General features: G+C 44.1%; 1 protein-coding gene across 1 annotated transcript in view; it reads right to left on the reverse strand.

Annotated features, from left to right (window-relative positions):
* Nucleotides 1-3,093, reverse strand: part of ptprk (protein tyrosine phosphatase receptor type K) — a 100,962-nt gene extending 97,869 nt beyond the window's left edge. The window contains exon 1 of the mRNA XM_070925662.1: nt 2,931-3,093. Coding sequence (XP_070781763.1) covers nt 2,931-3,012 — 82 coding nt within the window. The 5' untranslated portion in view covers nt 3,013-3,093. The remainder of the gene's footprint in view (nt 1-2,930) is intronic.
* Between the last annotated feature and the right edge of the window lie 9,550 nt (nt 3,094-12,643).

Raw genomic sequence — 12,643 nt, forward strand, 5'->3', positions numbered from 1 at the left:
CTGTGTCACAGCTCGATCAGAGAGGAGACAGATTTAGAAAGTTGTCAAATTAACATAAACTCAGTTACTGACTTCGTAAAGGCGAGACGCACATAAGTGATAGGCCAAAACAAAACTGCCGCTAAACAGCACGATAAGAAGCGACAAGAGCGAGACCGATTTATATAAATGCCATAATTTATTGTTTGACTTTCTAAATGGGAAACTAGAAGATAAAAGAAGGAAATGAGACAGATTTAGAGAAAAGACATCTTAGCAGAAACTCAAAGTGACTTTGTTAAAATATGACGGACAGTTTTAAATCCTTGCCACTGATTTTTCTTGTCCTTGTCTGTAATTTCAGAGTGCAACGGCGACTGACCACAACACACATCTCTCCTGTGATTCTCTGTGATTTCCTTCATTATTGACTTCTGATCTAATGATCGCCTCTTTCTCTCAGTGACAGTTCCGACTAGCTGTATTAACGATCTGCCTTTTAACCCTAACAGCCTCATTGGTTAAACATTCAAATAAATGATCAAATAAAAGTGCTGTCACAGATAGAAATGACTGTGCTGATCTGTAAAATCTGGCATGTCCTGCACTCTCTTTGCGCCGAATGTAAGTTCTTTTTATGATGGTGGGATAAATGACAAGTTGTCTTCTTAAACTCACAAGCCAATTGCACATTTATCTCTGGAAATTGTGTCATTTCATTGCATCTGATTTACTAAAAGTACTGTTGCTGTTGCTCGCTTTTATTAATAAATATATACTTTTTTAACACAACCAACTGCAAGTTCTCTAATTTAACCCCCTTTCCACACTAATGATAGCCCACCTCCCGCTCTCTGCAAAGCAGCATCTAGTCACTAGTATTTACTTGCAAATTAACAGCACTCGGATTCCCAAAGAGGCCTCAAAGAAATTCCACACATTTGTTACCCAGAGGGCCAAATGGCCACATGGGAGGGGGGTGGTTGTGGGGTATAAAGGTGGGAGAGAGAGAGGGGGGGGGTGCAATAAAATGTTCCCAGATGAAGTGGTAATTAATGTGTAATTTCTATGCAAATCATTAACAGGCCTAAGCGAATACTGAGGCAGAAAACGACGTTTTTATACAACTTGCAGCAGTTAAATGGAGCGTGATGTGTCCTTTCTCAGAGCCTTATATGGTTTTAGTATGATTTTGGAGGTCAGCTTTCTAACAGCTGTGTGAGTCTCTTTCTCTCTCTCTCTCTCTCTCTCTCTCTCTGTGCAGGAGTTCAGAGACGAACAACTGCTGAATGCGGAAATCAAACGCACAGCAGCCACGCAGGCAGAGACGCAGGTAGAGAGAGTTTGCCTGCGCGGAGAAACGAGAGCTGCAGAAAAATATGTGAGGACTTTTGTTTCCTCCGCACCAGCAACACAGCCTGTAGGATAACTCCCTTTCTCGAGTTCATTTCTTCTGCATTTGCACCGTCCCGGAGCGCATGGAGCTTTTCTTCTTCTCGGAGTGCACACGTCTTTCTGCAGACTGCACGGACGAAACGGGAGGACAGGGACACTTTGCGTTGCGGGTTACTGCTGAAACTGAGGTCCGGGATGAGGGGTTTCCATGCATCCCCAGAAAAACAAGGAGGCGTTTAATGTCATTTACTAAACAGTGGCCATGCACACGGTTGCATGTACTTCAGCCATGACTATTTTGAGTTTAGGTTGCATCCTCTCCGCCCTGCGGATAGTCAATAAAATCCCATCTAACACCATAAAGCTTCGCAGATTCCTCAGAGAAACAATCGCCCCTCTCCTTGGGTTAAATCATAAGGTGCAAAAACAATATTCACTTCATCGGCGGACAGGCTATATCCCCAGCCATTGGGTTTTACTGCATGCAGCGCGAGTAAAGTTGGAGCAGAAGAGGATCATTTGGTTTGCAAAGAGCGAAAAGCCGACGGCGCTTGCGAGCCGAACAGACCATTGCCTCATAAAGAGCCACAGTCCTCCTTCAAGACTTAAAACACACCACAGACTTTAGAGGACGACACCTTATAAACAGCACAAGTATTAAAGTAGAAGAGGAGTCAGGAAGAATTGTTGAATGCCATAAAAAAAAAAAAGAAGAGAATCACAGGATGCAAACACCATAAAGCACAAGATCACCGTGATAACCAGACACAATAGAAGTCATCGCCGTGGCACAGCGTGAATATCACAGTTATTAAGAGGTGATCTCCGTGCACACAGTAACTTTTTCTCCATTCATGCGCCGCTGCACGGCTGAACGGTGAACGATGCCCCCCCCCCTCACACACACACACACACATACCAGCTCTCCACTCTGCTGATAATACGTGCCGTTAACCGGTAAACACATGCAAAAGCTGTAAGTGTCAGTCATTGCAGCCGGTTTTGCTCATTACTGCAAGTAAATGCAGTTCATTTGTTGGGTGTTTTTTTTTTTTTTGTTGTTGTCCCCAAATCAGATCGTTTTATAAAGAAAATCATCAATCCGGAGTCCTGAGATACTGCAACTTTAAAGCTTCAAGGTAGAAACTAATATTATTGAGTCGATGCTTGTAATTTGTGCGAGTCAAGCCAACCTACTTGGCAAACAAGAGCCGACAACCTCACACAGGCTTAAATAGCCCACGACTTGCATGCGACGTCAGAAACCTTTTCCATCTGAACAGCGACAACAACAACAACAACAAAAAAAAAAAGCATCTTCACTCCACGAAGCCTGCACGTCTCACAGTCCGAGTGTGTTTCTAAAACAGACACGACGGTACATTTTCAACACGGAGGCGAACTTTTCTCCTCCACCCAAAACACACCTGTCAGGGACTCAAACGCGTACACAAGATGGAGAAACCGAGAGAGAGACATGAAAAAAAAACCAACAAAAAAAAAACCAAATCCGTCCAAACTTTCCTTCCACCACACAGGAAACACTCCGTCCTTACCTGTCGGTATCTGGCCGGAGACGTTTCCAACTGTCGACAAGAGAAACAGGAGTCCCAGGAATACAGAGAAAAGTGTATCCATGTTTTAAAACGTGGCCGTGTGTCGGGTCTGTAACAGTTTTCCCCTCCGAAAAAGTTTTTTCCCTAAGAGTTTCTCCGTCTTCTCCCCCGTCTTCAGCCTTCTTTAATTTCTCTCTTGTTGGCGGGTTATTATTCCTCCTTCTGTTGGTGTGGATTCAGCCGCGCCATTCTCTCCTTTCTCCGGTTTCTCTCTTTTCGCTTCCTGCGAGGCTCTCGCGGACACTACACTTTGTTTCACGCGAAGTGAGGGAGCGCGAGAGAGAGAGAGAGAGAGAGAGAGAGAGCGAGGGAGGGAGAGCGAGCGCAGCAGAGCAAGTGCGTGACGTCACGAGGCAGGAGTTGATTGGAAAAAAAAACAAATTGAAAAACACAACGTAAAAAAAACTTGTGTTTATTGTAGTGTGTCATGATGCGTTTTCTTTAGCTTTTATTTAATTTATTTTAAATAATGAATTTATTTTCCATAAGTTATTGTTACACATGAATGCATTTTTTTTGTTTGTTTTTTCCGTCATTAATGTAATCATCACCATCAGCTTTTGACAGTAAAGCACATATAAACTTGAAAGACAGAGAGTACTGTATATTGTACTATTGTTTTCACCATTACCATCACATTCAATTATCCTTTTCATGTATACTCAGTGTTGGGATGTACCTAAGTACATTTACTGTGCTTAAGTTTTGAGGTTCTTGTACTTAACTTGAGTATTTCTATTTTATTTCAAGAAAGTGAACATTTATTTTATTAAAAGAAAGCCAATATTGGGCTTCTGTTTGCCAGAAACACGACTCCAAATGAATGATAACGTTGCTCCACAACCTCTGGATGTATAAATAAGCAGCTCTCTGCTCTCTGTTCGCCATATCGACTTGTTTCCACGGGACCAAGTGGCCAGGAAAATCAGTTATTGCAGGTTTAAACACTGAAATACATTCATGCCATTAAACAGGGGCACCTCTAGTTGGCCCCCCGACAGTTCAAACAAAAATCTCTGACACAAAAATATTTATGATTCCTAGCACAGTCCAGGACCCCTGTCCAGCTCTGGGCCCCCTAAACCATTCAGCCACCCCCCACCCCCAAAGGCAGCCCAGCTAATAAAGCTTATAGAATAGAATAGAATGGAATAAAAAGAGCCCACATCCTCCACAGATGAGACAGACACATAAACTCACACTGGGATTTCAAGTTAAAAGGCTACGTGATAATGTAATAATAATGTTTGTATTTATGTCAATGTCTGTAAATTGAACTCATCTACGGTACAGAAGAGAGTTCTGCAGGACAAAAAATCTAACTCTGTCAAAAACACACACCAGAGCACCAGGGCTCAGATCTGCAACATCATCAAGATGTACAGCCAGGAGGTGCTTCTTTTTGATTTAAAGGAGACCTTGTGGACAGCTGGTGGACTGTGAACATTACTGTATTTTTTATTTGAGCTAAAAACCTTTCTGGCAAAAAAGTGATTGAAATGACTTTAGCATTCGGTTGAAGGATGACCTTTATATCCCTGGTTTCACACCATAAAATGCACCAGAAAACTGCATTTAGTATATTTAACAGAGATTCATTTTCAGGTAGCTTATGCGGGTGCTTGTGCACTACACAGTAGCTTACCTGCTAGTGTTCAGTCCAGTTTCTGTATGTTCCTGGTAGAATCAAAAACAAATCGTTTGCCCACATTTCACCGTCAGCGGTAGTGACAGCCGTGCGTGTCAAAGTGGGGCTAGATGACATCATGACAGGCCTGCCAAAAAAGACAAAATAGATGTTTTGATTCGGTGCACAGCTGAGCTAAAAATACGTGGTGTGGATGGAAATGTACGAGCAGGGAACCGCTGTGTTGAATCTTCTTAGTCTCTCATAGTGCCACCTCACCCACATAAAAGGTGCAAACAAACTCTTCTCCCAAGTTTCTGTCTGTGGGAGACAGGAATATTCTCACAGGCAAACTTTGGTCTCTGCAGGGACAATAAATTAATTTCCACACTTTGACAGGGTTGCTGGATTGTTTGTGTGCTGGTAATTATAGGCGTTTTCTTTCTGTCCTAACAGTAAATGTGACTGTCCTGCAGATCAAACTGGGTGTCCTGTCATCAAACATCACTCTCATGCTACTACATAGCTTCAAAATGTGAATTTGCTGTTTTTTCACAGTGTTGGTACCCTGCCATTATAGACGGCAGTGTATCCTCACGGTTGTGTTTGCTGAAGCTGCAGGTTCCAGGTTGTTATTTTCTCTTACACACACTGCTGTCATGCCATACTTTTTGTATGCATTGATGCAGGCAGCTTTTACATTTGCAGGTTTGTGTACAGTGGACTGAAATCATCAAAGCTTACCTGTGCTTTCAATTTCAACTCTATTTGCAGTCATGGATGTTTGTGTCAAAGCGTTTTTGTTTATTTCAAAGATAAAACTGTGTTTTTCCTGCAGAGGAGATTCACTCTTAATGACTGTGAGATGCCCATATCTTCTTTTCAGTGCAACATATGACAGATATGTGCTGAAATAGCTTTAAAAGTGGATTATATTGCTTAGATTTTCATGAGGAAACATTCTCTCCATTTCTTGTATTTTGTTGCCTTTGTAGCAAACATTGTCTTTCACAGTGTGAATTCTGGTCTGCAGTGAGTTGGTGTATCTCTCCCACCACTGTTTTTTTTTTTATCGCTCACATCAAACAAAACGATCATGTTCCAACTCTTACCTGGCTTCAGCAAAAGCCAGCCGAGGAAAAAACATGGCAGGTAGTCATTGCTGTGTAATAACAGTTCTGGTAGACTGAAAGTTAGTGTACGCGGAACAATCTCTGTGCTGGAAATGGACAGCAAGCATAAATAGATTTTTTATTTGGAACCACCGGATGACCCCGTCCGACCCCGATGCAGGTACATTGTTCCTGTGCAGGCAATTTCCAGCAATCTAACCTTTCCCGGCACTCACAGGAGCTTACAAGAAGCTCAATGCAATTTTGAGACCAAATGTGCCATCCAGTGTCTGGTCTATGATGGATTGCCAAGGAGGCTCCTTTGTTTTTAGACCGACCCCGTCACCAGACAAGAACGCAATTGTTGGACGATTGTGCAAAACCCAGGATTGCACTTGGTGAGAATGTTTTTTTATGTCCAGTGCCAATGTTTTCAGCCACACCAGCAGCATGGCTCTAGGGCCGGCCCATCACTTTGATCCAAACTGAAATATATTATCAACGACTGGATGGATTGCCATGAACGTTTGTACATTTGAACATTCATGTTCCCCTGAGAAGGAACCCTACTGACTTTGACGATCACTTGACCCTCTGTCTTTTTTTGTTTTTTAATGAAACGTCTCAACAACTATTGGATGGATTGCTATGGAATTTTGTGCACACATTCATGGCTCCCAGATGATGACTCTTAATGACTTTAATGATCCCTTGACTTTTCACCTAGCATCACCACCAGGTCAAAGTTTTCTCTTATCCAATGAAATATCTCAACATCCATTGATTTCATCAAAACGTTGCACAGACATTCATGATTGCCAGAAGGTGCATGACACTGACTTTTCATCTAGCGCCACCATGAGGTTTACATTTGCGATTTGGTTGGACTGACATGAAATTTGGTTCAGATATTCATGTCCATCATCAGGTAAAAACTAATGACATTCCCATCAGCCTCAGCTGTACTTTGTGTTTAGTGCTAAGCATCAAAAGGTTGCATGCTATCATCAAGCTAAAATGGTGAACATCATAAACATTACACCTGTGCCACACATACATACTGTACATACTAGAAGATACTCTGTCTCTTCTAGTGTCCCTCTGACCGCTGCTTGATTGACAGCTCTGTCACTCTCCTGTTATTTTATTCCACTTCTTCTTCCTCCACTGTCTGTCTGTCACATGCTTTATTTGAAGATAGACATGGAAAAGTCAAGACTGACTTTGTCCACTTGGATCAGGTACTTTTAGAAAGCTGAATTTTACAATAAATAGAAAATGGAAAATCCATCAGGTTGTACTTCATCCCCCAGGCTGCCCCTCCTGTCCTGGATAAAGCCTTAACTTGTCACATCACTGTAATGTGTTTGAAATGGGTTTGACTTGAAACAGACACACAACTAAATATGCACTTTTTATGATACGTTTATGATAAAGGATCAGCTGATTTCATTAAATTGATGATGAGATTTTACAGTAAATGTGGACACATCTAAGTCAGAAGAGTTTAGCTGTGACATGTGACACGATGTATGAGTTGTCACATTATTAATTAAAAAAAAGTCAAATACTTCCACATCCTTTGTGTTCACACGGCATACAATCAACCACGGAAATACAAACTGAATGGTATTATGTCTATTTTGGCTGCTATGAAGGGATCGAAAAAGAGAAGAAAAGAGGAGAACCAGGCAGAACTCGATGTCAACTCATTTCATTTTGGCTTCAGTCTATTCACAGCCTGAATAGAAATGTGAATTAAATTTTTCTAAAGGCACGACCTTCATTCTGTTCTGTTGAATATGGGGTCCTTCCAATGCAAAAAGGTCTTTCAGTATTTGAAGCATCACATAAAAAACAAACTTGCTGAATTGGATGACAATAAAGAGAACTTGGACGCTGGATGACAAATAAATAATTAATGCCCTTGATGTAGAAAAAATCTTAATAGCTGAAATGAAATGGAGATACGACTTGAGTAAACTAAAGCTGTAAACTTAACATTGACAAATTATCATCAACAGAAACTGAGCGACATCATCATTCATTTGGAGTCAAATATTCACGCTCCTTTTAGCTCTGTTTTTGGCCTACACCAACTCCCGGGGGAAATATCTAGCTCTTTAGCGCCTGAATGCTCCACTGTGTTCACCAGCTAGTCACTAACTGTGACTGTCTGCTGTTTGGTGCTGGGCAGGAAGAGTACAGTGGATTTACCAGAGCTTTTTTTGCTGAAAACAGGTTGATGAGAGAATCAAAGTTGTGGGTGAGAAAACTGAAAACAATGAGCTGAACTTTACACATAGTCATTTGATCCATTGTTAATATAAAAATATTGATTCATGCAGCTTTAAATAAAGGTGGAGGTGCTTTAAATGTGTTTGTATGTGTTGGTGAGTTTGATTTATCGAGCATTAATGTGTATTACTGAGTGCAGAAATTCACCTCAGGCTCCACACTGGACCTAAGATTATTTTTGGAAAAGGACACAGTGCCCTTGTCTCAGTGGCATGCCACTTTATGAGGTATAGCCTGTACTCTTTAATGATGAAAAAGATGTGACATACATACATACATACACTGATGAGCCCATTCAAAGAAGGCAGTTCATAAATGCTCTAAAGAATCTCCCTCACCTACCATTTGTACAGATGTGACAGATGAAGGCAGGCACGTTTAGCATTGATTACCCATTATCAATCATGTCTTAATTGTGTTTGGGAAAGCATGGCAGCCCCTCCAACCTCAGATGAGAAAAATATATAAGAGGAGAAAAGAAAGAGGAGAAAAGTGTAAGGTAAATATTCAGACACTTCTGAAGGCCAAATGTCTGAAAAGCACAGCAAATAAAGGAAAGGAGGAATAAAACGAAAATACCACTGCAGACGGTGAAAGATATAGACAGAGCATCACTGGTAGGTGTCGCAAAATTAATAAATAGAAATAAAACACTTGCCAATACACCATTGGAAAAATAGACGTTCAGAGAGGCTTTCATTCTCAGACAAAAACATTCAAGGAATTTTGTTTTTCATAATTCTTATTCAGTTTCTAGTATGAGAGCAGAGAGGTATTTAACAACAACAAAGCTACTTTATGGGGGGAGGAGAGGAGAGGGGAGGGGAGGAGAGGGGAGGAGAGGAGAGGAGATGAGAGGAGAGGAGGGGAGGAGGGGAGGAGGGGAGGAGAGGAGAGGAGAGGGGAGGAGGGGGGGGGGGAGAGGAGGGGAGGGGAGGAGAGGAGAGAGGAGATGAGAGGAGAGAAAAGGAGAGGAGGTGAGGAGAGGAGAGGGGAGGAGGGGAGAGGGGGAAGAGGGGAGAGAAAAGGAGAGGAGGTGAGGAGAAGAGAGGAGATGATGGGAGGGGAGGGGAGGGAAGGAGAGGAGAGGAGAGGAGGAGGAAGGGAGGAGAGGAGGGGAGAGGAGGAGGAGGGGAGGGGAGAGGAGGGGAGGAGAGGAGGGGAGGGGAGGAGAGCTGAGGAGAGGAGAGGAGAGGTGAGGAGAGGAGAGGAGGAGAGGAGGGGAGGGGAGGGGAGGTGAGGAGAGGAGAGGAGGAGGAGGGGAAGGGAGAGGAGAGGAGGAGAGGAGGGGAGAGGAGGAGGAGGGGAGGGGAGAGGAGGGGAGGAGAGGAGGGGAGGGGAGGAGAGCTGAGGAGAGGAGAGGAGAGGAGGAGAGGAGGAGAGGAGAGGAGAGGAGGAGGGGAGAGGAGAGGAGGAGAGGAGAGGAGGGGAGGGGAGAGGAGAGGAGGAGAGGAGAGGAGGAGAGGAGGAGAGGAGGGGAGGAGGGGAGGAGGAGAGGAGAGGAGGAGAGGAGGAGAGGAGAGGAGAGGAGGAGGGGAGGAGAGGAGAGGAGAGGAGGAGGGGAGAGGAGAGGAGGAGAGGAGGGGAGAGGAGAGGAGGGGAGAGGAGAGGAGAGGAGGAGGGGAGAGGAGGAGAGGAGGGGAGAGGAGAGGAGGGGAGGGGAGAGGAGAGGAGAGGAGGAGGGGAGAGGAGAGGAGGGGAGGGGAGAGGAGAGGAGGAGAGGAGGAGAGGAGAGGAGAGGAGGAGGGGAGAGGAGGGGAGGGGAGAGGAGAGGAGGAGAGGGGAGAGGAGAGGAGGAGGGGAGGGGAGAGGAGAGGAGGAGAGGAGGGGAGGAGGGGAGGAGGAGAGGAGAGGAGGAGAGGAGGAGAGGAGGGGAGAGGAGAGGAGGAGAGGAGAGGAGGGGAGGGGAGAGGAGGGGAGGGGAGGGGAGGAGGAGAGGAGGGGAGGGGAGGAGGGGAGGGGAGCATGGGTCCTTCTTGTGGACAGGGTTGGCAAAGCTTCACATTCACATATACAGAGTTAAACCATTTGGGGTCTGTGTGTGAGAGATATGCATGTACATGTTCAGTCTCAAGGTCGCAGCTATGACAGGAAACTACTGTATGTGTGTGTGTGTGTGTGTGTATGTGTGTGTGTGTGTGTGTGTGTGTGTGTGTGTGTGCGTGTGTGTGTGAGATAGAGTGTGTGTGTTTATATTTGAAAAAAGACAGATAGGGAGAGAAAGTTTGAGTGCGTTATTTCTCTCATGCGTACTCAGGTCTGAGGTATGCAACCTGCTGCAGGAATGTGTAAACACACCTGCACACAAACATGTGCTTCTGCATACTCTGGACACTCACACTCACACACACTCACTTAGAAACATACTTGGAGCCAGTTTTTCAGCTCATCCTTCAACACAGGGTATTGTGCTCACAGGTGTTTTTATAAGGACGATCATCTTGCGTCGTCTGTCAACTTGACTGCCTGTCGTTCTGTCGATGTATCTGTGAATCTGAATCAAAGAGACAATAAACAGCTTTGATTTGCAACTTTCTGCGCAGGGAGAAAATATTCCACAGTAGTCTCTACCAACAACGTAATTTTGTTTGCTGTCATCTCAGTTTGGGGTGATGTGTATTTTTGGATTGAAATCACACCTTGTGCAGCTTCAGTGATTTTCCTGAAGAACTAAACTGCGTCTCATCAGCTCGTGTATGTTTACAACAAACCCTCCCAAAATGAAACCGCATTCGAACACATATAACCCACACAAACGCATGTACTGTGAGGCTGCTATGGCTTTGCACACTTGGTTTGCTTGCGTCATACTGGCGACGAATGAAGGAAGAAAAATAAATGATTCCCGAGCAACACAAATAAGCATGATATCTTAGACCAACTGGAGATGATCCCACATCTCTGTGCCTCTCTGCCAATGTATGTGCTTTGTTATGTTTAATAACTTGCAGACCGCAACTTCAGTTCACACGCTTAACTTCATTGTGCACTACACGTGGCGACTTCAACAGCTCTCCTCGCTTTTTCACAACAACCGTACTTTCTGGCGGACTGTCGTCATGACCGGGGTGGCTCATAAAACAACAGGCATGCCTACAGAAGCCATGTGACAAAATCCACGGCCAAGAATGTTAAATCTAACTCAGAACATAAAGTCTTCTTGATATTGTTGTTGACAAAGTGGCTTTCTGAAGGAGTGCAACCTCCTCTCACAATGTCTTGGTCACCTTTTTTTTTTGTTTTGTTTAAATGTGTAGTGTGTGCTGTTGTGCAAAATGTTCAATTTTCTTAATCACAGCTTTTAATGACTTGGCCACTTCACACATACTGTTCCCATCTATGCGAGCTCATCCACTCAGCCATGAGGGGGGAGGGTTAGTCCTCACTTTAACTGTTGCCATTTCTTCTCACATTGCTCGCAGTGCTCACGGATTCAGCCAAGGCAGACACGGTTGGCTGTATTTTCCTCCAGTGCCTGGCTTTACTCAAAGCTGTGAACCTGATTTAAAGCGATAATCTGCAAGATCAGTGTTCGGTTTTGTTTTGCGTTTTTTGCTGTCGCCGAAGACGATCAGGGTTAAGGCCGACGCTGGCTGTTTAGAGCAGCAGAGACGGGAAATGAAAGCTTCTGTGATGTGACTACAGGTTGATGTAAAACAATGGGAGACAGAAAGTGGCAAAACTGACACTGTGACAAATGTGAGAGATTATTACTTTAAGAGGTGTTATTCTGGAGTGTAGGAGCTGTTGCATGGCGCTTTGAAGAACCAGCATTATCAAGGAACAGTGTGTGTGTGTGTGTGTGTGTGTGTGTGTGTTCCTGGTCCAGCTTAGCCTATAAGGCTGGCACTGCCCACTTGTCTGTTCTGCTGTTACCATGACAATGCCCACCATGCCAGGCCAACACCATATGGTTGCTATGGTAACGCTCCATTTTTTTGGCTGGTGCCGGTGAACCAGGTGTATCTGCCAGCTGGTAACGACAGGTGGATGGTGGGAGTGAGTGTGTGTGTGTGTGTGTGTGTGTGTGTGTGTGTGTGTGTGTGTGTGTTGCGTCTGTTTTAGAGCAGATAAACCAAAAACATTGAGCCTCCAGGAGACAGAATAAACCATTAAAGAATAGAGCCGAGCGCTGTGTTTTTATCATCATTCCCTAAGACTGATATTTAGAAACATCAACTCATCATAGCTCATCACAGCACTTTTACCTTCACTATGAGTCCATCACATAAACCTGAGTCATAAAGAAAGACAAACTAAGCCAACAGTTCATCAGGCTCTATTAGGCCAAGTGTCTCTGACCATCGCCTGTAGTTTTTGCAAGAGTCCAGCACCATTGGCTCTAGTTGGCCTATAAAAGCTTCTGCGCTGCCAATACAGCATTTTGAAGCAGCGACTCAGTGAGAGTGACCTGCCTGAGTGCTTTTCAGTACCCTCGGTTTTTTGTGACATTTTGTCAGTTTGTGTTTGAAACATCACACATACTCATGAAAATGATGGCCAATTTGTTTGGATTTTTTGTTTCCTTTTTCGAATGTACGAATGTGGGCCTTGGGCGTGTAAATTTCCCTTCCCTTGCATCTTGCACGGTTGTGGCGCTATCGGGGTTGCCAAAA

This window comes from Enoplosus armatus, chromosome 19 (genome assembly GCF_043641665.1).
Source record: "Enoplosus armatus isolate fEnoArm2 chromosome 19, fEnoArm2.hap1, whole genome shotgun sequence".
Lineage (NCBI taxonomy): Eukaryota > Metazoa > Chordata > Actinopteri > Centrarchiformes > Enoplosidae > Enoplosus > Enoplosus armatus.